Source organism: Pomacea canaliculata, linkage group LG10, assembly GCF_003073045.1.
Source record: "Pomacea canaliculata isolate SZHN2017 linkage group LG10, ASM307304v1, whole genome shotgun sequence".
In the NCBI taxonomy this organism is placed as follows: Eukaryota; Metazoa; Mollusca; class Gastropoda; order Architaenioglossa; family Ampullariidae; genus Pomacea; species Pomacea canaliculata.
In genome coordinates this window covers 24,969,635-24,993,012 of record NC_037599.1, presented here as the reverse complement: position 1 = coordinate 24,993,012, position 23,378 = coordinate 24,969,635, and the positions used below count along the sequence as shown (strand labels likewise).

Below are 23,378 nucleotides of genomic sequence, written 5' to 3'. Positions count from 1 at the left end.
GATTGTTTTGTGCTGTAAACATCTCTCCTGAATAAGGCTGTGCTGAGACCTGAGACCCCAGTGGCTGGTGTGTTTGGACAGGTGATTTCGCACTGTGGGGTGGGGAGGAGGGGAAGAGGGGAAGAGGTTAGGGTAGGTGTTGGGAAGAGGGTCAGTGCTCCTTGATACTGCAAGGTGTTGCTGCCCTTTTCCACTTGTTTCTTCTAGCTCTGAAAGTCCAGAGGTGTTGTCAAGAGATCGCTTGCTGCTTGTGTGTGGAAGCGTAGCATCTGTTTGAAGCTGAGGACTTATGCAAGGGCATAGGACCATCGGAGGGAGGCCACGCAGGGAACCAGACTCATTGGAGCTGAGACTGATGCGTGGTACAAGACAGCAGACAAGGTGTAAGGCAGGCAACAGGAAACCAACAACCTGGTGTTGAGGAAATGGGTTCCACTGTTTACTAAACAACAGCCATGGATATGCATCATGGAATGGCCACCCACCTATGAACTGAGGGGAGGGACCGTTGCAGCTTGGACAAGTGCAGGGCCGGTGTTGTCTACTCATTCTATGTCGGGTGCAGACACATGTACGGAGGACCGCCACCCACAAGACAGCCACGTAGCACACGTGGAATATAAGCGGTAAGACTTTCTCTATCTTAGCAGCGAGGTAGAAACTGGGGAGGGGGATAGTCAGGTCCCAATCCATTTTTGGTATGCCCATGATACTTGGCACACCTCAAACTGCCACTTACGCTGTTGGTGATATTCCTTGCTTCATCAATCTTGCGCCTGAGATCACTGATCCCTGATGACAGACTGCAGGCACTGCGCATGGCCTCCTGTCCAGCCTGACGAACTTTCAGGAGGGTCTGGGTAACTGACTGCACTTCCACTCTCACCTGCCTGACTGTTGTGACAAATAGAAGGGCTTAGGCCATAGAACTGAGTTGTCTGACACAATGTTCATGCATGTATATTTGATGGCACCAGAAGTGGAATTATACATGGAAGCAAAGTTAGCTGCTTCATACATTGTATGTACATGTAGATATATAAAGTATTCAATTAAATATGCAGAATGCACATAACATATTTATGTACATGATAAATACATATATAGATATATAATACTCAATTAAATACACAGAATACACACTCACATATTTATGTACATAACAACAATAAGCACACAGAGCATACAGCCAAGAAACAGTAGAATGATTTCTCACTTTTGTTTGCAGTGATGGTGGCATTGAAGTTGAAATTTTCCAGCTGCATTAAGCGTGGTTTAAGTACATTATCAATCTTGTTGCTGATGTCAGTTGCTTTTTGGTTAGCCCCATAGGTTTTATCTGCTACCAGATCCAATCTCCTCACTATTGACTCCAGGCGACTGCGAAAATCACCAAAATCTGTATAAAAAAAAAAAGAAAGAAGAATCCACAGTAAAAGGCATGAAAAATGGTTAGGCCCAGGACTGGGTCATGAGGGTACTTGTCAGGCCAGACTGGAAGAGCAAATGTGTTCCTTACATCCCAGCCTCCCCGCTCTTGGCACCCACCCCAAGGGCCAAATAATTTTTTTCTGCTGTAAAGTAAAAGTTGTCCTTTAACTGAAAAATGACATGTTAGTGCACTAAATTCTATCAGCATATATACTAAAATCTTTTAAAAGACACATCAACACATCAAACTCTATGAACAGCAATAATATACTAGTTCTTTAAAATTTTGTCTTTATCCTACCGTCAGCAGTCATCACAATGATTGCCTTAATAATTGCATCATTACCCCTACTACAACAAACACTTCCACCATCAGTACAATATATCACATAAGCATGCAGAATTGTTCAAAGACTTCACCTGCTTCCAAGCTGTCAAGTCCATCAACCAGCATGGCAAGAAGACCTGATGCAGACTGATGCTGCTGCTCCGCTTGTTTAAAGCCATTATTCACCACGTAGAACTTGTCTCTTAGAGCTGCAGTAAAAGGCCCAAGAGAGCAGTCTGAGAGAAGTACCTTCCTTAGTTCCACGATGATTATGTAGCTATTTGTGTATACATGTATGAATAGGTACACTTTCCAAGGTACAATATATGAACAGGAAAATCTTTCACTTCAAAAAAAACTAACAATTTATTTACATACAGCTTTTATCTACTATGACTATATAGTCAAGAAAACTCTCACAGAAAACTTTCAGTCTTAGAGGCTAAATCTGTACACAAGCCAAGATCCTGGCCCAAACATAACATGGTCTAGTGTACAAGAAGAAACAGTTGTATCTTAAAAAAAAGCTGGATTAGCACTCTGAAAAGTGAGTGCCTGTCTGTCAACTTTTTTTGTCCCAACGAGGCTGCTAGTCAAGGCGGTGGTTTGAAGTTCCTATAAGCTTTGTAGTGGCTAGAGATCTAGTGTTACATCATTGTGCTTCCTCCACTGACTGTGTTGTGATCTGAAACTTGAGGTGAAACCTCACTGCATCCTTGTATCTCTCCAGACTTCATCCCAAACTTCTTTTTGTCAACATTCCGTGGGAATTCTGGATGGTAAGACTGTGCTCTATGAGTAGGTTCACCGAATTAGAAGATTGTGCTGCTGGGGTGCACCTAGCGCAGTACACTTCTCAGCCCTCCTTGACCATACTTCAAACAAGCATTAAAGACTTTCTTGTTCCAGATATATCTCCTGCAGACATCTCTCCCACTGAAGTCAATCATGGTTTGTAATATATATATAATGTATGAGAATGGGATTGGGGGAGAGTACTCAATTTTTCAACAACATCGCCCATCAAATTCTATTGATGGTTAGCCTGGTGATGTAAAATGCAGAGAGCCAGAACACATACTGGGATTAGGCATCACACATTCTTATTATTACTAATACTATTATGATACATTCAATCCAGAATTCTTCAAGTGTTCTTTTTAAAGCCTTTGATAGGGGAACATCATAAAGTTTCACAACAACCTTCCTTTAATTTTTCATTTAGTGTTAATGGTCTTTCAGAAAATGCTATTAAATTAAAAAACTGAGCAACGATAATAGCAAAATCAAGGAATTACATGAAAATACAATGAGAGTAAAGTTGAAGCAGTTTGAACTAAATGATGGAAATAGCTGTACCCACTGACCCTGAATGCTCCTGGTCAGTAGATCTTCTGCTTGAATAAGAAGACCTTGACTCTTTCTAATTGAGCTTTGAACTTTATCCTTAAGGTCACTGACTCCAGCCTGCAGCATTAATTTCAGTGAACAAGTCAGCATGTGATTGAAAAAAGACTGCCTGCTATGATCAAGTTTTGTTTTGAATAAAGTAGTAAAGCCAATTACTATACAACTAGCTCTAAATTTTAGATAAAAGGTAAAGTAAAAATTAACATCAATTCTCAGTTTTTTTTTATATTTGACACCTGCAAATTGTTAGGATAGGATGAAGAAGAAGAAATTGTTAGGAATATGAAGAGCACGATTTTGACTTTTGGAAAATGTTTATTTTCTTTAACTTGGCATCATTCAATGCATTAAAAATAATGTTTTTGATTTTTTTGATGCCATCTTATTTGGGTGGCCAAGAACACCAGTGTCCAAGGCAAAAGGTGTGCACAATGGTTTGATACTCATATAATGCAGCATACATCCACAGGTAGCCTACCTGTTGAACAGGTATCTGAATGTGTCAAAGATAAGGAAAAGAAAGACAGTGAAGGTGGGGGGAGATGAGCTCTCGATCATGAAAGTATCCCTGGGGACACACACACAAAAGCACTTCACAGATAGTAAGGTCGATTCCTGATGCTGCCAATGCTTTCACTCTAGTATACTCAGAGCTGTACAGACGACTTAGTTAATTGTCTTATCAGTATGCTTAAAATTATACTGACAGCTCACATGAGACATTATCACATCATGTTCAACTTGTATAGAGGACTTACAATCTGAATTGTCTCATTGGCCCGAGTTAGAGCTTGCTTGGCAGCTGCCTCAGCTTGCATGATAGACTGTATGATGCTCTCATAAGCACGGGCAGCTCGCATGGGATCTTGGGCTTCTTTGCGCACTTTATCAAACAGTCTGAAAAGCACAGGTGCAATGGTTCTAGACACAACACTAAAATGTGAACTTCAGAACAGGAAAATTTGCATATATGCTTGATTGAATAAACAAATGAATGAATTAATATATACAAATTTAATGTTAGAAAATAATATTGTAAAAATTTAAACAAATAAACAAACAGCTACATTTATTGTTGTGATAGTTTGAACCCTTAACTTAACCATAATGTCATACTTGTGGAGCTATCAGTCTGAAAAGAACAGCACATTTTATGATTAATTATAACTAGGCTGAAAAAAAACTTTGTTACATTTGGGATGAAAACTATTTCAACACCAAATATATGTCAGACCTAACAATACTGTGCTTCAGTTGTAATCATAAAATCCTTTATATATATTTCTTTTTTTTTCTTTTTGCTGTGTGTGTGAAGGTTATAAAAAGCAATGACTCACTCCTCAAGGTGCCTGGCCATCTGCTGTAGCCGAAGGGCATGTGTCCAAGCATCCTGATAAAGTTTTTCCAGCTGTGGTATGGCTTCTTGAAGAATTGCAAACCTTCTTTCAAGCTCTGCAGTTGCAGCCTCAAGTGAGTAAAGTTCCCTCTCTAAAGTCTGTAGTTCACAAACTTGATGAGACTTTTGAATATGAAATCTACATACAACATTTTTTTCAAGCATTTATACAAATATATGCTTCAAAGTTGCAGGCATTAAAAAGAGTTTCTTCTGAGATAAGCAGGTATAAAAAGACTTTTCAGAATCAAATTGCACACACACACAGTTTCTCTCTCTTTTCTTATTTTGACCACCAAAGTCAGTTCTGGTTTTATTTTCAATAGTAGCATAATATATAATAGCATTTTTAAAGAACAGAATGTGTGTTGGTGGAGCAGTGTTTTGGTGCATGACTGGAATGAATTTGAGGACAGAAACTCATTGCGAACTCACATCAAAGTTGTTTTCCAGCTGTGATATGGCCTGCTTTGCAAAATTTAGCAATTGAGTGGAATCTTTCAAAAGTTGTTCTGTATCTCCTTTCATTTCAAGCATCTCATCGACCTTGTGCTGGAACACACCAGCATGCATCATCATTAGTATACTCTATACCAGACCTGGGCAACTCCCGACCGCCTCCTCTCTGACCGGCGCCACTGGCCGCCCGCAATATACTATATATACAGACCACAATGAAATCCTGGGGCCCACCTGCTTGCCACGCTAGACAGAAAGTACCTCCCTAAAGCATGAATATGGGCTTATGTAGATGCACGATGCATCTCTAAGTATGGCAGCAAAAAGAGTAGGTGAACAACTACAAACTGATGAAAATACCTATTGTGTGGTTTTGAAGGCAATGAGCATGATAGAATGGCACACAGAGCAGCTAAAAACATGCATTAACATGCATTCACTATGCAGAAAATACAGATCTTTTGACATCTTATTGTGTTGCCCAATATTCTGCTTGCAATGAAGGACTCACACACATACATATTATGCTGTCAATTTAAACAGTGTTTCCCTAGATGATAATATGCAAATTATGTGCATTAAAAACAGTTATAAATTATTTCCGTAAATGGATAAAAATCACTCATATCACAAGATGATGGGGAAACAAAATAAAAAATAGAGCGGTGAGTGGGGTGTGGGGACAATGAGAGCGACAGAAAAGGTCTGAATACAATAAGACCACACGGATACCTTTAATTCTGCAATTTTTCCCTGTAATCTCTGTTTTTCTTCATTTAGAAATTTCAGTGTCTTGGTTTTAGAATATTCAGCATGGTCATAAAGCTCATCCAATCTTTTCCTCAGCAGATCAAGGTTCTGTTCTACCTTAGAGGAATTTGTAAGGAGTTTCTTTAACTTGAGAACTTTTTCAGACAATCTTTCTGCAAGCCTGGAAAAAATATGTGATATTCTTGTTAATAATGAGCTCTTTAATTCAGGAAACACTGAGATGGTAATGTGGGCCAACAGATTTTTTATTTTCAGTGCATTTCTATATAAACCAGGAATTTAAATAAGGAATCAACTATTCTAGCAACTGCTGGAATGTAATAGGATTGATATACCTTAAGCCTTAGCCTGGTACAAATAGTGTTGATACAAATAAGTGTGGTACATATAACTTTGTCCTTCATCTTTTCATCCATTTATAATACATCAAAAAGATGCATCACCAGGTAGTTGAAATATCTGAGCTATGCACAGAAAATGACGAACGAAATGCTTCTGAAAAGAACTTAACAAATCTAGCAGTGACATTCTAATACGCACAAATTTTCATGTAAAGCAGCTTTATCTTTAGCAGTAAAGTTTCTTGCTAAGATGATGTCCATGATGTCCATAGCTTCCTTCAGTGCTGCAGAGACATTGAGGCCACTCTGGTTGTAATAGAGCTTCTCCACCAATTGGTTCAGTTGGCTGATATTACCTAAGGAAGACAGGAGATGATCATTATATTGAAATCGTCCCACTTATATGTATATATGCTATGATATTATAAAAGCTAAGAACGAGTTAAATTTTGGTCCCAATGGTATGGTCTTTATTGTAATGCTCCTGACAGGCGTAGGTTTCAGCATGAGTGGTTAATTAACATAACTTATTTCAGGTGAGCAGTGTACAAGTGTAAGATAGTCAAAACATTATTATGAAGTCTTGTAACTATTTCTCTATCATTATGAATGACAATTCTCACCTTTAATTTCATTGAAGAGTTTCTTAATGACTGTCTCAATATCCAAAGCATTTTTTAGAGTGTCCTCCACCTTGGTCTGTGTGTTATCTATTCGGGATGAAGTAATGTTTATCTGCCATGTGAATCAAGGATCAGAAATTAATGTGCACTGCGATACAGGTAAATATCAGTAAATACATGGCAAATAACATTATCATGGAGGAGTCTCTGCTTTGATGGTTATATTGTATTGTGATGTTTTGTGTATGAATGGGACATAATGTGCAGTGAAAATTATTTAGAGTAATGTGCAAGTTACGGGTCTCTCGTCCCCAGGCAGGATGTGTCCATGTCTACAAGTTGTTAGTACACAACCTGCAGCTGCATGTGTTCAAGCTTTGGAGTAGAGGATTGCTATATTGGATCTTCAGACCTGTGTAGTCTCCTGCCATGGCAACCACTGACTCCCAGATGAAGCATGCAGTGGTCTTGGGCTACCTGCAGGGGCGACCCCCAGCAGCCACAAAAGTGTCAGCCATACAACATGGCCTGACTGTGTGTCATCTAGGGCATAATGCCAGTGATGTCATCGTCATCCATCTCACCCACAAAATCATTTCTTTGTGCCCCTCCTGTTAGGTAGGCATTTCAGAGCTTTTCTAGTCAAGACTTCTAGCTATCAGCACAGCTTTCTTTTTTTGTCTGTTTCACAGGTTTATTTATTTCTTTGTTTAAAAATGAAGTGTAGGTGTGTTTGAATCATGTTTTGATACCACAACACAACCCTGTACACTGCATGTGGAAAATGGAATAAAGTCTAAAATATTAACTTTCTTGTGAGGAAATAGATATAAAATAGCAAAACCAAAAACATATGGAAATAATATGCAAATTTGACATAAGACAGAAGCAGTAGGTTCCTAGAGTTAGAACCACATGTTATCAGCACTCATTCGTTCCAGCTGCAGTCCAATATGCAATCGACTCCTGGATAGGACACATATGCAGATGGCCACACTGCTTGCCCCTTTTCCATCGCATCTACTTGTATGTATATTTTTGAATGGATATACTGTTTTCCTATTTTGAGTGGCAATGTGGATGCGCACAGATTTTCAGTGATTGTGATACAGACTGTAAAGGCCAGCATAAACAAATTGGATTTAATCAGTTTATTATTTTTTTAATAGCCTGTGTTAATGTTTTATATATATGTTTCATATTATGACAAAACAATTTCCTGAAAAGGATTAATAAAGATATTTTGTCTTTGTATTGCATCCAAAAATGCTTGTTTCTTGCATAGAAAGTATTTTCTTTATTAAGGAAAAGCAGAGATGAAAAAATCCAGATCATAACATGTAAAAAAAAAAAAAAAAAAAATTGATGAAAACACTCACTCGAACAAAAATGTTATCAGCAATAGCCTCATGGAAGATGGCACTTTTTTTCATTTCTGCTAGTTCTTCAGAACTGGTGGCCTTCAGACCATCCAAGCGAGCCTTTGGTGTGCAAAAATTACAAGCATAAGTGTCACTATCAACTGCATGCTCACATTTTCATCGTTATTACGACTTCTACCACACCACCACTAACTACCTTTAACTGTCCCCTCACCACCACTAACTGCACCCTACTATGAAATGCCTCCTTACCATCACTAACCGCTTACTCATCAAGCCTGGTTCCTCACCATCACTGCAACCTCACCAGTCGTACATCCTCACCATTACTCACTGTCCCTACACTGCTAATGTTATTAATGTCTCTCACTAGTTCTAAGTGACCTCACCACTAACTATCCACACTCCCACCTACACTCATCACTTCTCACCACCATTAGCTGACCTCACCAACACTAACTGATCTCATCACCACTACTGCTACCACTACATGTATGATGTAACTACATAAGACAATAGATTTTAAGCAGACGTGATTTTCAGGAAACTGTCAATGATTTAGGATGAGTGAATGAACAGACAGACCCTCAGCTCTTCAGTCTCATTTTTGATGCGATAGATCTCATCCCAAGGATAGACAACTCCTGTCACATTGATGGTAAGATCCAGTGGGACAGTCAGATTGCTTATGTCATCCAGAAGAACTCCTGTACAACCTTCATGGCATGCTGCAGAGATGATATATCAGAGATTATCATGTAGTCATCATGACGACCTCATATTGTCTAAAAGGACTCCTACCTTCACAGCCCACTACAAACATGATATACATTTGGTAATCACAAGTACATTAGACTGTATACATTAATAATGATTAAATTTATAACCATATAAAAAAATATAAATGTTAGTAAACAGATGAAAACTCTGTGTGGACCCCCACACACCCACCTGGGAGACTGCCAGTCCCAAGCCTGGATAAAGGATGAGGGGTGGGTGTGCATGGGCTAGCAAACCCGCCCCATAAAACAGTCCCTGCTACAGAAACCGCAGCAACAACTGTGGTTGGGGCCTCCACGGGGAGCAAAGAGGATTAAGAAGAAGAAACATATGTCACCATGAAAAAAAACTGAACTAAGGTTTGGTTGAAGAACTGCGAAGTAAGCATACAGTACACTCCTGATTATGCCAGATACTTCTTTAAGACATGGCTTCTCAGCAAGGCTTCAAATGTAGACACAGTTTGAAGAGAAAGGGAAAGAGAATTCTTCACAGAAAGGAAAGGAGCTCTGTAAAATTTCTTTAGTCTGGTGTGTGGCACAGAGAGAAGAACACAAACAGACCAAAGCAAAATATGGCAATCTTGTAATAATGCAAGCCTGCGAAGGAGGGGTATAACATTATCTGCTTTACACCTATGGAAGACAAAATGACCAACATTATTCTGAGCCCCTTTGAAGTTTGTCCAATAGGCTATTTAGGAGATTGATAAGCAGAGTTGCAGTAATCCTTCGAGGACAATACAAAAGCAGACAGATTTTTGACAGCAGAAACTGACAGGAAGGGTCAGATGTAACTGATTCAAGACTCCTATCCAACGTACATGACATGCTGTAAGCATGATATGCACTTTATGGTCATTACTAGTACATCAGACATTCAAGACACATTAGTATTTCTTTCTGTTTTGTAATGCGATGATGTTATTTTCTAGTTTGTATTATAACAATGAAGAGAGCATATTGGAAGAAAGTACAACAGTGACCTTGAATATTTTGACATTAAAAGAAATGTATACCATGAAAATAACTATGTATTTAGGTTTGAAGAGATCATATAGCATAAAGAAAATGCACTTACAAAGACAGACTCCCCCCTGTATGCCTTGCTCAGGGTGAGGACAAAGATTGCAACGTTTTCCGCTGATACCTGACAGACAGAGGCACTGCCCTGTTCTCAGATCACAGTGTTCACTTTTTGAGCCTGCAGGGTCACAGTTGCAGGGCTGACAAAAACCACCCTCCTCTGCTGGGTTTCCATAGTAACCAGATTGACACCTGCAATAATTGGATGTTTAAAAAAAAACTACCTTAGAAATATTCAAGTGACAATCAAGATGATCTCCCTATATACAAAGTATTAAGTCAATTAGCTTTTACTTATAAACTGAACGTTTATGGGCATTGATGTGAAAATGTGTCATTAGAGTGACGATATGCATCTGCCCCTGCAGCCGTTGCTCTGTGTGTATGCATGCTTGTGTGTTTTATCATGTGGTGATGCTGGTACTTTGCTGGCGGTCCCCTCTAATTCTGCTGGCCCAAGATTTTTCACACGCAGTGTGCCTCATAAACTATCCTGATGCTAGCATGATCATGGCATTCCTCCTCTTCCTCTTCATTCAGACCTCCAAGACTTTTCTTGGTCTTGTGCAGTAGATTCCATTCTTTTTGATATGGTCCTCACAGCTCCACCCTGTGATATACAGCTTAAACTAAGGTTACGTTTTACTTTAACCTCCACTGAAATGAGAAACTCTTTTCTAACGTCATTCTGACTGGAAACTATTATAAGTTATGAAATAAACTGTAGGACTTCATCATAATGCTCATGCATGTCTATACCTGACAAGGTGAATAACATACAAACTAAGAACAAAGAGTGCGTACCGTTCACAGAGCACACCCGTATAACCCTGGCTACAGTTGGTGCATATCAGGTTGCGACCATCACCTATACATGTAGGACTGAAACTGAAACAGGTACAAATATCTTGGTATGCAGGCATGATGGACATGTTAATCAATCTGTATGACATTCATGTTTCTAAAATGAACATGTATTAACAAGTTATCATCTGCAGGTTCAAGTAAAATAATAGGATAAAAGTGGTATCAAGACATCAGTAGCTAAGAATACTCAAGCAGGCAACTTAAACCCCAAGAAAATTTTATTTTGTTCTAAGCACATAGAACAGCTAACATGGTTTGATACCAACATATGATAAGTATAATTATCAAACAAAGAAAGAAATTCACCATACTCTCACTTACTTGTTGGATGGAATTGGTAAAGGGCAGGCACACTGCTTGCAAGCATTTGGTCCACCATGCGTTGCCATCCCATAATATCCTGCAGCACACTCATGGCATTGTTTGCCTACTGTATTGTGCTGGCAGTTCTATCATGAAATAATGAGAAAAACAAGGTATGCCAATGAGAACTTCCAGAACAGTTATGTCTAGAGAAACCCAGTCATTCAGATTAGTGATTTTTTTTCCACAAGAAAACAGTAAAAACACCTACCCACCTGGCCATACCCATTTACATGCATGCTAAATAAAGTCCCACACATAGATGACTAATATATTCACACACACACACACACACGTGCTTTCAAGTCTCGCAAATTGCAAAAAAAAAAAGCAGCAGAATAATGCATGGGCCTTGAGAATAATGTGCTCACCAAACAAACACCTGTTTCTGGGTGGCAGGTGTTGCTGTGAGAATAGCATTGGCATGGACGAACATGGCCAATGGCTTCTTCTGGAGCTTGGATGCTTCCTGATAATCCTCAGGAAAAACCCGAAAGTAGCCAGGACCTGGGTTCTGAAATAAATGACATATCTGTGACACACCATCTGTTGAATATATTACATTTAGCCATTACCAGAACTGCCAACTTTCGTGAAGACCTGACAAATGGTGTGGATTTCATCAGACCAGACAAATGGCATGGATCTGAGCAGAATTCAAGGGCCACCACAAAGGCACATTACATACTTTGCTTTATGAGATAGGAAAAAAATCTATTTTCTGAGATATGACCTAAGCTGCATTCAACAAAGCATTTGCAAAGCAAAAACCTCAGAGTTTTAAAAGAGAGGGCAAATACTAAAGAATTAAGTGATACATCAAAATGGCTCAACATATAAAATAAAGCGTATACCTGACAAGACAGGCCTGAGTATCTGTCAGGGCACTTGCACACCTCCACTCCATATGCTACTGTGTCACTGTCTACAGGACTTTTTCCTGGCTCGGCAACTTCCATCCCAATAGGTCCAATTCTGAGATGGCATGAACACCATTAACAAACATGAGATTGATCAGATTTTTAGCAAACCTGAGATTTTAGCAAACGTAAAACTCTACCGGCACAAAATCAAGTCAATAAAGAGTGCAAATTCTATAATGAAATTGGTTAATATATAATTCTGATAGTTTAGTTTATTCCTTGTTTCTCCTATGAGGAGCATAGGGCCGCAACATCACCTCACCAGCGGACCCGGTTTTGGGCAGCCCCCCTTCAGTTGGGTCCAGGTGGTTCCAACATCCTTTGCCTCGCTCTCTACTGTTCTTTATAATTCTGATATGTGCATATAAATTATAAGTCAATTTGTTTTTTGTTTTTTTTTAATAAGCAAGAATTAAACATAAGATATTTCTGTTTTCATACAGATGTTCCTCTTGTTCCTGTGTTGTGACAGGCTTTAAAAGCCTAAAAAACTGCTGACTCACTCAGCGTATGTTGCTTTCCCATTGTTTGTGGCTCGGATCAGCAGCTCAGTTATGTTCTGCAAGACCACCATAAGCAGCCGGCGACTGATTGGCCCTTGCTGTCCGGGTAACCGCCAGTAGTTCTACAGACATCCACACAGTACATGCAGTGGCCATTTTAAAGGCTATTAGATGTAATCCAAATACTACTACCAGTCACCATAACTCTTGAGACATCCAAACATTATATGCAATTGCTGCAGTGTTTTGGGAAACTGAAAAGGCAGAACTCAACCCTCTTCTTCTATTGTCTTTTTCTCAGTCAGAGGCCTGCACAGACTTTATGCTCATGGCCGTCTGATATATATATAAGTGTATTAACTACCACACCACCGTCCCTTTTGCACTGGAAGTTATCAAAAGTCATTAGACCAACAATGATTCACGATCCCTCATCAGCATAATACATTTGGTGGCGCTAGGTGAGGTGAAACAAATACAAGCTTTTAGATCACCATGCTTTCTGTCATTTGCGTCCACTAAACTAATACACAACACAGTAATGACACTTTTGCTACTGACCTCATGAAAGTGTCATTTAAGTCCACAATATACTGACAAAGCAAAGCAATGATGCAGTGCTTACTGACTTCATGAAACTCTCATTGAGGTCCACTAATCTACTGCAAAAAAAATCAATGATACCATCATTACTGACCTCATGAAACTGGATGCCAAGTGGCACTGGATGATTGGGCTCAAGATCTGTGACTTCTCCATGCAGCTCAAATCCATTGCCTCTTAAAACCACAAGTGGTGCCAGTGTCTGAGGTACAGTTGGGCCTTCAAAGAAGTGGATAAAGTCCAAACGGCCATTATAGGACAAAGTCTGAAAAAAAAAAAAAAAATCAACCTCGTTAGTTTATGGCATGCAATTCCACTAGTTATTAAATCATAACCTCATTATAACGATTAAACTATATCCACATTATGATAAGTGATGTTATGTTTATCATAAATATTCATGTTGGCTGCTGTTTATTCAACCTTTTCATGTTGGCAGGTCATTCTTCTAGTTCATAAACAATTCAATGAGTGCCTGCATTGTGATCAACGCCTTAGCAGATGTCACTGACATATGTATTGTCACTGACAGGAGACATAGCTAAGTTTTCACAATATACTCCTTCAATACCCTCTTCATTATAACTGTCACCAGACTTACCAGAAACTCACCTTATCGCCAAGCAGTGAGTCTGGCATGGCCCAGTAGAGTGGATGCAGACTATTGACTTCATCAACATACACTTGTGAGTCATTGATGACAAAATAGCCTACCATACTGACCACAGGTTGATGGTATTTTGGTGATATGTTTACTTCTCGACTGGGCAGTGTGATCTGACACAAATTATGAGACTAAGCATTAGCAAAATGTAGCTACAAACTGGCTATGATCATAGCTAGAAAATGGCTACAATCAAAGATTTAGTTTTTTTCTCAGTCATATTCTTTAGTTCAATTCACAATCTTTTTATGCAGTCAACAGTTCACTTGGTCTAATCCAAGGATTAAAATGTCAAATATCTACAGCCCCTTGGAGTCTTCAGTCAGACATTGCCTGCTTTTGTCCTTTCATCATGTCCGTATATTGCCTTGTACTCTGCAATTGACTGATCATGTCTACACAGTCATTTTATTTATAGTCTGTGGCTGAAAGATCAAACCATCATACTAATTACTGCTGCCCCTTCCCCATATATTCTCTACTCTTGTGTTAACAGCAACTGTTATTTTAAGTGAGGTAAAGGGCAGTACTTACAACACTCCATACATATGGAGCTTGTGTACACTCCATGCTGCGCAAGAAACAGTAGCACTCAGTGCAGCCTTTTGGATTGTCAGGTCGGAGGCTGAAACTCCCTGCCCGACATCGATCACACTGCAGACCCTCAACATTGTCCTGTGAACCAGCAGGGACTCTCAGTGAAACATCAGAAACAGTATGAAGACCACTTCACATCCAATTATATCTACCGATTAAGCAGATGAGCTGTAATCTTCAGGTTTATAACATTTCAGCAAATCTCTTTGAGTATTTCTAGGTATCTCTAGTTTCTGAAGACCTTTAAATTCAAACTTCAGCCAAACTGCATTCTTAGAATTCTATCGCTGGAACTGTTCACACAATTCTGAACATATCTCCACTTGTACAAGTTCTTCTCTTTTTATATATATTTACACACATTCATGACACCGAAAAAAAAGATCAAATGTTAGGTAAAGGAAAAAATCATGTCTTTAACTCATTGTGACAATAAGACTTCGATACAAATGTATGTGGTATTAGAAACTCCAAGCTTTGCACATGAAGTAAATTTGTTAGTATTTCCCATGTTATATCAACACCTGTGCTGGCATATTTTTGGCAAAAGCTAAAGTTTATCCTTGGGTGCAATAACAAAACATCAGGTATTGAAAAAAATGAATGCAAGCAATGTCACAGCCAGAAAGCTGGGGGATATGGTGGTGAATACACCTTCACCTGGAGTATTACCTGCACAGCATACCAACTATAAAGCTTGCTCACCTTCATGAATGCAAGCAGCATTCAACGTTATAATTATTGGTAACAAAAGGTATGCCATGCAAACATAAAGGCAAAACAAAATAACATCTAATAATAACAAAGCAGCCTATTTTCAAGATCCTTGTTAAAACTTATGAGACTTACAATGAAGCACATTTTGCTATTCTAGCAGTTACAATAGTCTCAGTAGAAATGTTTTCTTGTATAACGACTGACCACAAAATCCCCTAAGACCCATTTCCTTCCTCAAACTGTAAACAAAATAAGTTGTAAAGAAACAATTTCTGACACAGACACAAGAGATATCACAAAACTCTGAAGTCTTGTCTGTCCTGTGATTAAAATCTTGCTGTTGCCTTAAAGACTGCTCTTACCTTGCAGTAACACTGTCCTGTGGTGCCACAATCACAGACACCACCCAGGTTGTTGCATGAATCTGCTTCTGATCCATTAGGGTTACAAACACATGCATGACACTGAGGAAAACTGTAGTAACCTGACAGACATCTATCACAACTGAAGCCCTCATACTGGGGAAGACATGAGCACTGTCCTGTAAGTGGGTCACACTGCTCTGAGGTTGACCCATCTGCAGTGCAGTTGCACCGCTGGAAAATAGTCAAAAGTTTATGTACACTAAGACCGTGTTAGCAGCACACGCAACCTGGTCTGCTCATGTTGATACCAACACATGAAAGAATTTTAAAACCTGTTAAAGGCCAACCCAAGTCAAACATAAAATAAAATCAACATTGCTGAAAGATTAAGAGAGCACATAACTGTCATAAAAATACATTGTTTCTCAAGTTTTTCTGAGGGGAAAGCCTACAAAGATTAACCTAAGTTCAAACTGTGGATATTACTGAAACCCACAGGCAATGCAAGCCTTGAAGTCAATGAGGGGTGCCATGACAACAAGCCAACCTTACTGAAGCCACAGGAATTGTGGTTTTAACTTTATACCTGAAAATAGGTAAGCATTTTGGAAGGCTTATGTATCATGAACAGGAATGAGTTATTTGTTCACATTTGGGGATTTATGATAAACTCAACTCCCTCATTGAAAAATACTGTTCATCTTAGGTTGACCTTAAAATCCGTTTTGGCAGTACTAAAGCTTAGCTTGCAGTACTAAAGAATCACAGAAGAAGCAAGCTCTGTAACAGTTGCTAGCAGAACTCAACAGCCATATTGTTAAAAATCAGGGTAGATAAATAAGATTTAGCTAACAGTAATATTAAGCCATGCTTGTACAGGTAGATAACTGCTGACCCCAGCTCACTATGTAATACTTTGTAATTGCTGCTCCATCCTTTTTTCAGGTTTTTCATCCTGTACACTATATACGCCGCCTACCAGTTTGGAGATGTCTATAATGAAATCTAAATGGAAAAAAATAACTTTTTTATTTTGTTGCAGCAGGAAAGAATGTTTTGGACACTTTAGTAATTTAAATAATGTGAGTAAATAACATAAATTTGCAATTCTTCTGCATATATGTACATGCCATGTGAAAAGTTATCCATGCAAACATGTAAAGCATTTGCAAGCAATATTAGCACTATTACTCTGTTCCCATCTATTAACAAAGTGAATAGGCTGAAGGTATCTGTCAGTAACCACACAAAAAGTAGTTAACAACAGAGTATTAGATCGAGAAGTCTGTTATTGTAATTGCTGCACTGCGATTTATTGCCAGGGAAACATTCTGCTAGAGTGACAGTTGTCATAGCCATAGCGTGGATAGTCATATGATAGTTCCAACAATGTCAGTGATGAAAGTCACATAAGATATAGAAATGGCAGTAATGACTCATACCATGTCCCCTACAGTAATGCCAAGTCATAGTACTGGTGGATTAATTATGACAACTACAGCAATCTAGTAGTGGTTTTACTGGAGGTAGATTATGTTGTGAGATGAGGGTCTATGAAAACAAAGACAGAGGCTAAAAACAGAGGTTTTGACACGAGAGCAAAACCCAAGACAAAGTGGACGATGCACAACAAAAAAAAAAAAAAAGGGAGAAACACAGTAAGAGCAGGGATATCAAGAGAGAGAGAGAGTGGACAGAAAGAGACTTTATCAGGTCTGTGCTGATACATGCAACTACTAAATGTATCAAAAATATTTAGCACTTATAAAAACTATCAGCACTAACTGATCAACCACTGTGTTCAATCATTTATTTGGCTTTCAATTATTTTGTTAATAACATGATGAATTAATTGATGATAGCTTAACCATTTCATCAAAGAAAACTAATCATAATATGATATATTATGAAGAAGTATAATTTATTTAAATTTTATTCTCATGATAAGTAATGAACAATAATTTTTACATTCAGAATAACACATAGTTTCAAAGCTAATTCAATGAATGACATGTTCAATTCAAGCTTGCAGTTTATAGTCTTTCACCCCAAGGTACCACTTAAAAGCAAAACATTCTCAAGTATGATATGTTTGCCTCTGCTCTTAAGACTACATCTTCTTTACCTTACAGCCATGCAGGTTGTTGAAGTCAAAAGATCCAGGGATACATTCATCACAGTCAGGGCCCTTTGTATTTGGAGGACAGACACATTCTCCAGTGGTTGGATCACATATTGTGGCAGGGTTGGTACAAAGCTTGCAATCTGATTTTTTAAAAATGTGCGGTTAATGTTGATTTCCATCAAAATGAAAAATAAATCTTAGTTTTGTGTACTTATTGCCAGCTCGTAGCAAATACAAAATAATTACAATGCATGATTATTTTGCACATTTTTCAATTAGCTGGCTCCATTTATCATCTTCAGTAAACTCACTTGCCTGCTGTTGTAACTGCAGTGTCTACAATGCAATACAAAAATATCTTTAAGAGTTTAGTAAGTTTATATCAGTAGGATGTTCATTCATGTTCACACACACATATGTGCAAAGTAGCACATTCTTACACTGACATCCCCTTGAGGAGAAACCAAAGTATCCTTGCAAACAATGGCTGCATGTGCGACCTCCAACTCCCGCATGACACTTGCATTGGCCAGTAGTTTTGTCACACTCGTTTGACATGGCACCAGTGGGGTTACAGCCGCAAGCTTGACAACCACGACCACTGTCTATCCCAAAGAATCCTACCTGAAGAATTCAGCAAGAAGGCAAATGGAAAGAATAAGTCTTCAATGCATTTCTATAGATCTGAATAGCAATATCATCATGATGAAATAAAGTCAGAAATAATGATAAACTCAATGGCTGCACTTTATTGCCCTTGATATGCCCATGTTTGTACCTTAGGAATGCAGTTTATAACAATAGCATAATTCTGAAAAAATTTGAAATGCAAAAAAGGAGGGCAGTAGTCTAGTTTTAGGGAACTATTTGCAAACATGAATTTCTAAGACTACAAATTCAATATTTTTAAAAGCAGTTTTATATTCTCCCAGCATGTAATGTAAATGTCAACCCTAAGCTTTTTTTTTTTTGTAGGTTGTTGGAGGTTAAGGTGTAGGAGACCACATTTTTCTCGGGTCCAGCTTTTCAAGGCAGTCTTCATTTTTTTTTTTATTTTTTTTTTCTCTTTTTTTTTTTTTTTTGATTTCTCTCTTCCTCTTACTGCTTAACCTTTCTCCAACAATGTATGGCATCAGGGGAAGTGGATAGGTGAGTGGTTAAAGCACTGGAGTCCGAACTGCGAGAGTGTGCTGGTTCTATGCCTGATTAGTGCAGCAAACTTCCCCCAGTCAACCCAGCTGGCAGGAATGGATTATCTCACTCCTTAGAGGGTTGAGGAAGGGAAGGCAGCGAGGGAGATACAATTATCATCATAGCTGACTGTGGTCTATTTGTAGCTTCCTAAAAGATTTGCTGCAGCTGCAGCAGTAAACTGTTATTACCTTAACTGGATAAGGTACTTTGGTTTCATGTGAAATCCTACAACATTACAAAGTGGTTAAGGTGAATGAAATTTTAACTGAATTTTGTGACTTGGTCTGTTCATCTTCATCTTTTTCTTTTCAGGAGGTTTCAAGAATAGATACAGCATGAGCTGTGCACAAGAACTTTTCAAAAATGCAAGTCCTTTGACGATTACTACATGCCTTGTATGCATAGACAAGTCTTGTACCTGGCACTTGTTACACTGCTGGCCAATGACATTAGGGAGGCAAATACATTGGCCATTGCGAGGATCACATGTGATGTGGACATCACTTCCAGAACTGTAGCAGTTACAGCCTGAAATATTACCACAATACTGACTGTTCATGATAGCTGCTGATGACCTCAGAAAACACTGGAATCTAATTATTCCATATTAAAGTTTTTACCAATTTTGGCAAATTTCACCATACCAACAAAAATAAACCCATCACCAAAATTTTATTTACTACTGACTTCACTATCAGCATATAAAGCCTTAATAAATCCCCAAAGATCTGCTGACAAATATTTTAGTAGAGTAAAATCTCTTCATTAAGACCTTCTTGTGATCCCCTCTTAAACATGGACAAAAAGATTTTCATGGTCATATTTTGCTACATAAAAATCTCTACTTCTAATTAACTTTCGCCATGACCATATCATCCAACGTATGTACACATCAGCTGCACAAACAGGATTTGACTTAAAATCAATTTTTTAAAAGTGTTTACTGTATCTAGATACTCTAGCAATATCTTATCAACAAACAACAATATTTCTCTGTCAACACAAAAAGAAGTATTAACTGATGAGTATTCAGAAGCTTAAATATTCAAAAGCTGCCAAATGTCCCACCATAAATATTACAAACAAAGATTAAAATCCCTGTATTGCTTACTTTGACACCCTTGATATGAAAAGCCAAAGTAGCCAGGAATACAGCGGTCACACTGTGGCCCACCCACACCTAGACGGCATCGACAGTGTCCTGTAACTGGATCACACTGCTGTGTGGCAGAACCAATCATACTGCAGCTGCACTGTGGGCATCCTCTAGTGACATCACCATGGCCAGTCTGGAAATAACAACAGTCTATTTATTTATACCATGGGCAGCTTCTGGTGTGGTCAACATAGCCAGAGTAGAAACAAAACAGTATTACATGTATTTATATAAACCAGGCTGCCCTGCATACTACAACGTGGTGCCTGCAGCACTTGCATTATTTTCACTCTGATACAGTCTGCCACTTTGATATCAGTAGGACACAGCATACATCCCCCAGCTGACCCACCCAGCCAGTTTAATATCAGTGTGACTGTATACTTCCCCCAGCTGTAGAGTGGCTACCTGACTTCATAGCTATTAAGGAAGAAAAGGCAGCACTAGAGATGGGGACAGCTTGTACAAAAGCTGGTCCTGAGATAAGTGAGAGCTCTAACACTTCTTTCCACTATGACATTAAGATCATGGGACTGACTTTTACTGACTTTCACTCCAGCGTGGGCACATCAAGTGCACTCACTGTCTGTTGCACATGCCTGATGATACATATATATTTTCAAACTATGAGTGTAAGCAACAGGACATTGAAAATATACTGCTGGGGAAAGGAGTCATTACCTGGCATTGTTCACACCGATGTCCAGTGTAGCGTGGACGACAATGACACTGACCCGTAACCTGGTTACAGTTCTCAGATGTGGAGCCACTTCTACTACAGTCACAAGCTATTTACAAATGAAAAATAACAATAGCAAAGATTTATTTAATCATTATACCAATTATATAATTTGTGGAATATTTTTGTTAACAATGAATGATTCATAACCATGTTGGTGTGACACACCTTAAGTCTGATTAAGGGTTGTAGTGGAATCAACACTCATACACTTACACATTTAAAGTGAAAGGACAATACTAAAAAGAAGACAGAGAAATGCAGACAAATACTGCTCTCTCACGTCTGCAGTCTCCATTGATTGAGGTGCCAAAGTATCCAGCTTTGCATCTGTCACAGAACTGTCCTTCAGTGTTGTTGGAGCAGATCCTGCAGGCTCCAGTAACACTGTCACATGAGCCTGGAATCAATGGGTCAATGTTACCTCTGCAGTTACACCTGCGACACACGCCACCTGGCACCATAGGGTTTCCATAAAAACCAGGTGCACACCTGTAAATAACAAATACATGTACATATGACAGAATGAATTCAATAAAACAAACATGAAAAGACCACACAGACTGCTACGTTAACATAAAGAGATCACACAAAACACTGCTACCTTAACAGAATTATTACCATCATCCCCACCCCTCCACCACAACAAACAGCAGCCCCATCCCCTACCTTTCACAGTGTGCTCCTTCATACCCCTCATGACAATTAACACATTCAAAGGCGTTAATATCAATCAAGGAAGGGCGGGCAACACAGGTTTCTGCAAAGAAGTTATTTCCAGTGACCAGAGGACAGGCACATGGTCTGCAGTCATTTTCTGTTCCTTTTCTAGGGTCACCATAGAATCCAGGCAGGCACTGTTCACAGCTGTGACCTGCAGTGTTGTGTTTGCAACCCTACTGGACAAAAAGCAGACAAAAGAATACCATTATTATAAAACTGTGGAATAATTCCTGTTTTCCAACATTTATTTTCCATGAAAGAATTTTGCTTTTTTCCAAACTGACTCCATTAAAAAAAAATTGCATTAAAAACTTAATTTTTTCTTGCAAGACAACTTTGTTCATTTGCTAGGGCAATAACAGGCCAGATTTACAGAAGCTCATACGCTAGCAATATATATCTTAATACATATATGTACATGTTGGCTACAAATGAATTGATGTTTAACATGTATATGCATTCACAACAGTAGGAACAGTTTGTACACTGCATTAGGTTATTTAGGTTGAAATGATCACCATGGCAGTGGAGTTGATGAAGTTTATGGCATGTGAAATGCTTGAGTTGCATTGAAAATTTGTTTAACATACTGGTATTGTGTATCTGTGGCCAGACCACTAGAGAGATCAACTTAGATGCCATCACATGACCATGAACAGTGAAATTGCAGGATACCCTTCTAAGAGTTGCACAAGACAGCTATAAGTCCCTCTACTTGGTTCCAGTGATCTTGGAACATAGATTGACAAGGGAGACTGTTTCTGCTCCTGTATTCTAGGGAAAGATTGCAGGACCAGGAAATGACAGAAAAAGTGATGACTCACAAAGATTGAAGGACTGATTAAACAGTAAGAATAAAAAAGCTGATACAGAATAAACCAGAATTTTAGGCAGACCTGTTACTGGATCTGACCGAGAGTCAGCTTAGTCTTGGTGTATACCCCATACCCACATACAGCATATAAGGTACAAAGCACACATTTATACATGAACTTACATGCTCACAAGTGCGCGCGCACACACACACATACACACAAACTCACCAAACAGGATCCATGAACAGGATCGCATTCAGTAGCATGGCTGTGACACACACACTTGCGACACACTCCAGAATACAACTGGTTTTTTTCTCGCCTCCAGCCTGGTGCACAGCTCTGTATACAAGTGCATGTATCACTTAAAGACCAGAATGTTGCATCTAAAACTTAAAGAAATCTCATGTACCTTCATAAAATGAATTACAGTAACACAAACATTTTTCATGATCATAATATCATGGAAAAGTGAATGTCTTAACTTAACCAATTGATTAAAAGGTTATAAGTAACTGAGAGCCCCATAACTGAAAGAAAGACCTGAAAACCATTAAGGACAAATAAATCAGTTGGTGGCATATTTGTTACAAATAATAGTCATAAAACTTCCTTTAAAAAAAATCTCTAACCTCACAGGAAAGACCTGCATAGCCCTCTGGACAACGACACTGTTCCACAGATGGCAGTGTGCGATTGGTCGCCACCAGTGGGCTAGCCACATCAAGGCTGATAGCTCTCAGACTGAAAATTAGCACTTTGAAAATGGATTGCACAGCAATGTAAATAATGTAAAACACTGTTGAAAGATTTATATCTAAGTGGTATTTTAAATAGATAACTCTTATTTCTGAACATTTATGTGTGTGTATATATATATAAAGAAATGTATTCAAAATGGGCTTCTTATTAAATATTTCTCAATAGATTGTATCTAACACTTAGTGACAGTTAACTTTCTGTGAGTAAAACCTCTGGGGAAAAAAATCACTCATTAATTTAAAGACTTTTATAATGA

General features: G+C 38.6%; 1 protein-coding gene across 1 annotated transcript in view; it reads right to left on the bottom strand.

Moving 5' to 3' along the window:
- The window catches only part of LOC112574511 (laminin subunit alpha-2-like), a 68,824-nt gene that overhangs the window by 24,453 nt on the left and 20,993 nt on the right, over positions 1 to 23,378 (bottom strand). The window contains 31 exon segments of the mRNA XM_025255637.1: positions 740 to 894; positions 1,217 to 1,399; positions 1,852 to 1,968; positions 3,127 to 3,226; positions 3,928 to 4,066; positions 4,507 to 4,664; positions 5,001 to 5,117; positions 5,757 to 5,955; positions 6,336 to 6,492; positions 6,760 to 6,871; positions 8,139 to 8,240; positions 8,727 to 8,869; positions 10,002 to 10,198; positions 10,811 to 10,894; positions 11,195 to 11,322; positions 11,613 to 11,750; positions 12,091 to 12,211; positions 12,663 to 12,784; positions 13,360 to 13,530; positions 13,878 to 14,042; positions 14,464 to 14,604; positions 15,606 to 15,839; positions 17,734 to 17,873; positions 18,174 to 18,357; positions 19,346 to 19,455; positions 20,039 to 20,216; positions 20,765 to 20,871; positions 21,106 to 21,314; positions 21,492 to 21,718; positions 22,589 to 22,702; positions 22,993 to 23,104. Coding sequence (XP_025111422.1) covers positions 740 to 894; positions 1,217 to 1,399; positions 1,852 to 1,968; positions 3,127 to 3,226; positions 3,928 to 4,066; positions 4,507 to 4,664; positions 5,001 to 5,117; positions 5,757 to 5,955; positions 6,336 to 6,492; positions 6,760 to 6,871; positions 8,139 to 8,240; positions 8,727 to 8,869; positions 10,002 to 10,198; positions 10,811 to 10,894; positions 11,195 to 11,322; positions 11,613 to 11,750; positions 12,091 to 12,211; positions 12,663 to 12,784; positions 13,360 to 13,530; positions 13,878 to 14,042; positions 14,464 to 14,604; positions 15,606 to 15,839; positions 17,734 to 17,873; positions 18,174 to 18,357; positions 19,346 to 19,455; positions 20,039 to 20,216; positions 20,765 to 20,871; positions 21,106 to 21,314; positions 21,492 to 21,718; positions 22,589 to 22,702; positions 22,993 to 23,104 — 4,564 coding nt within the window.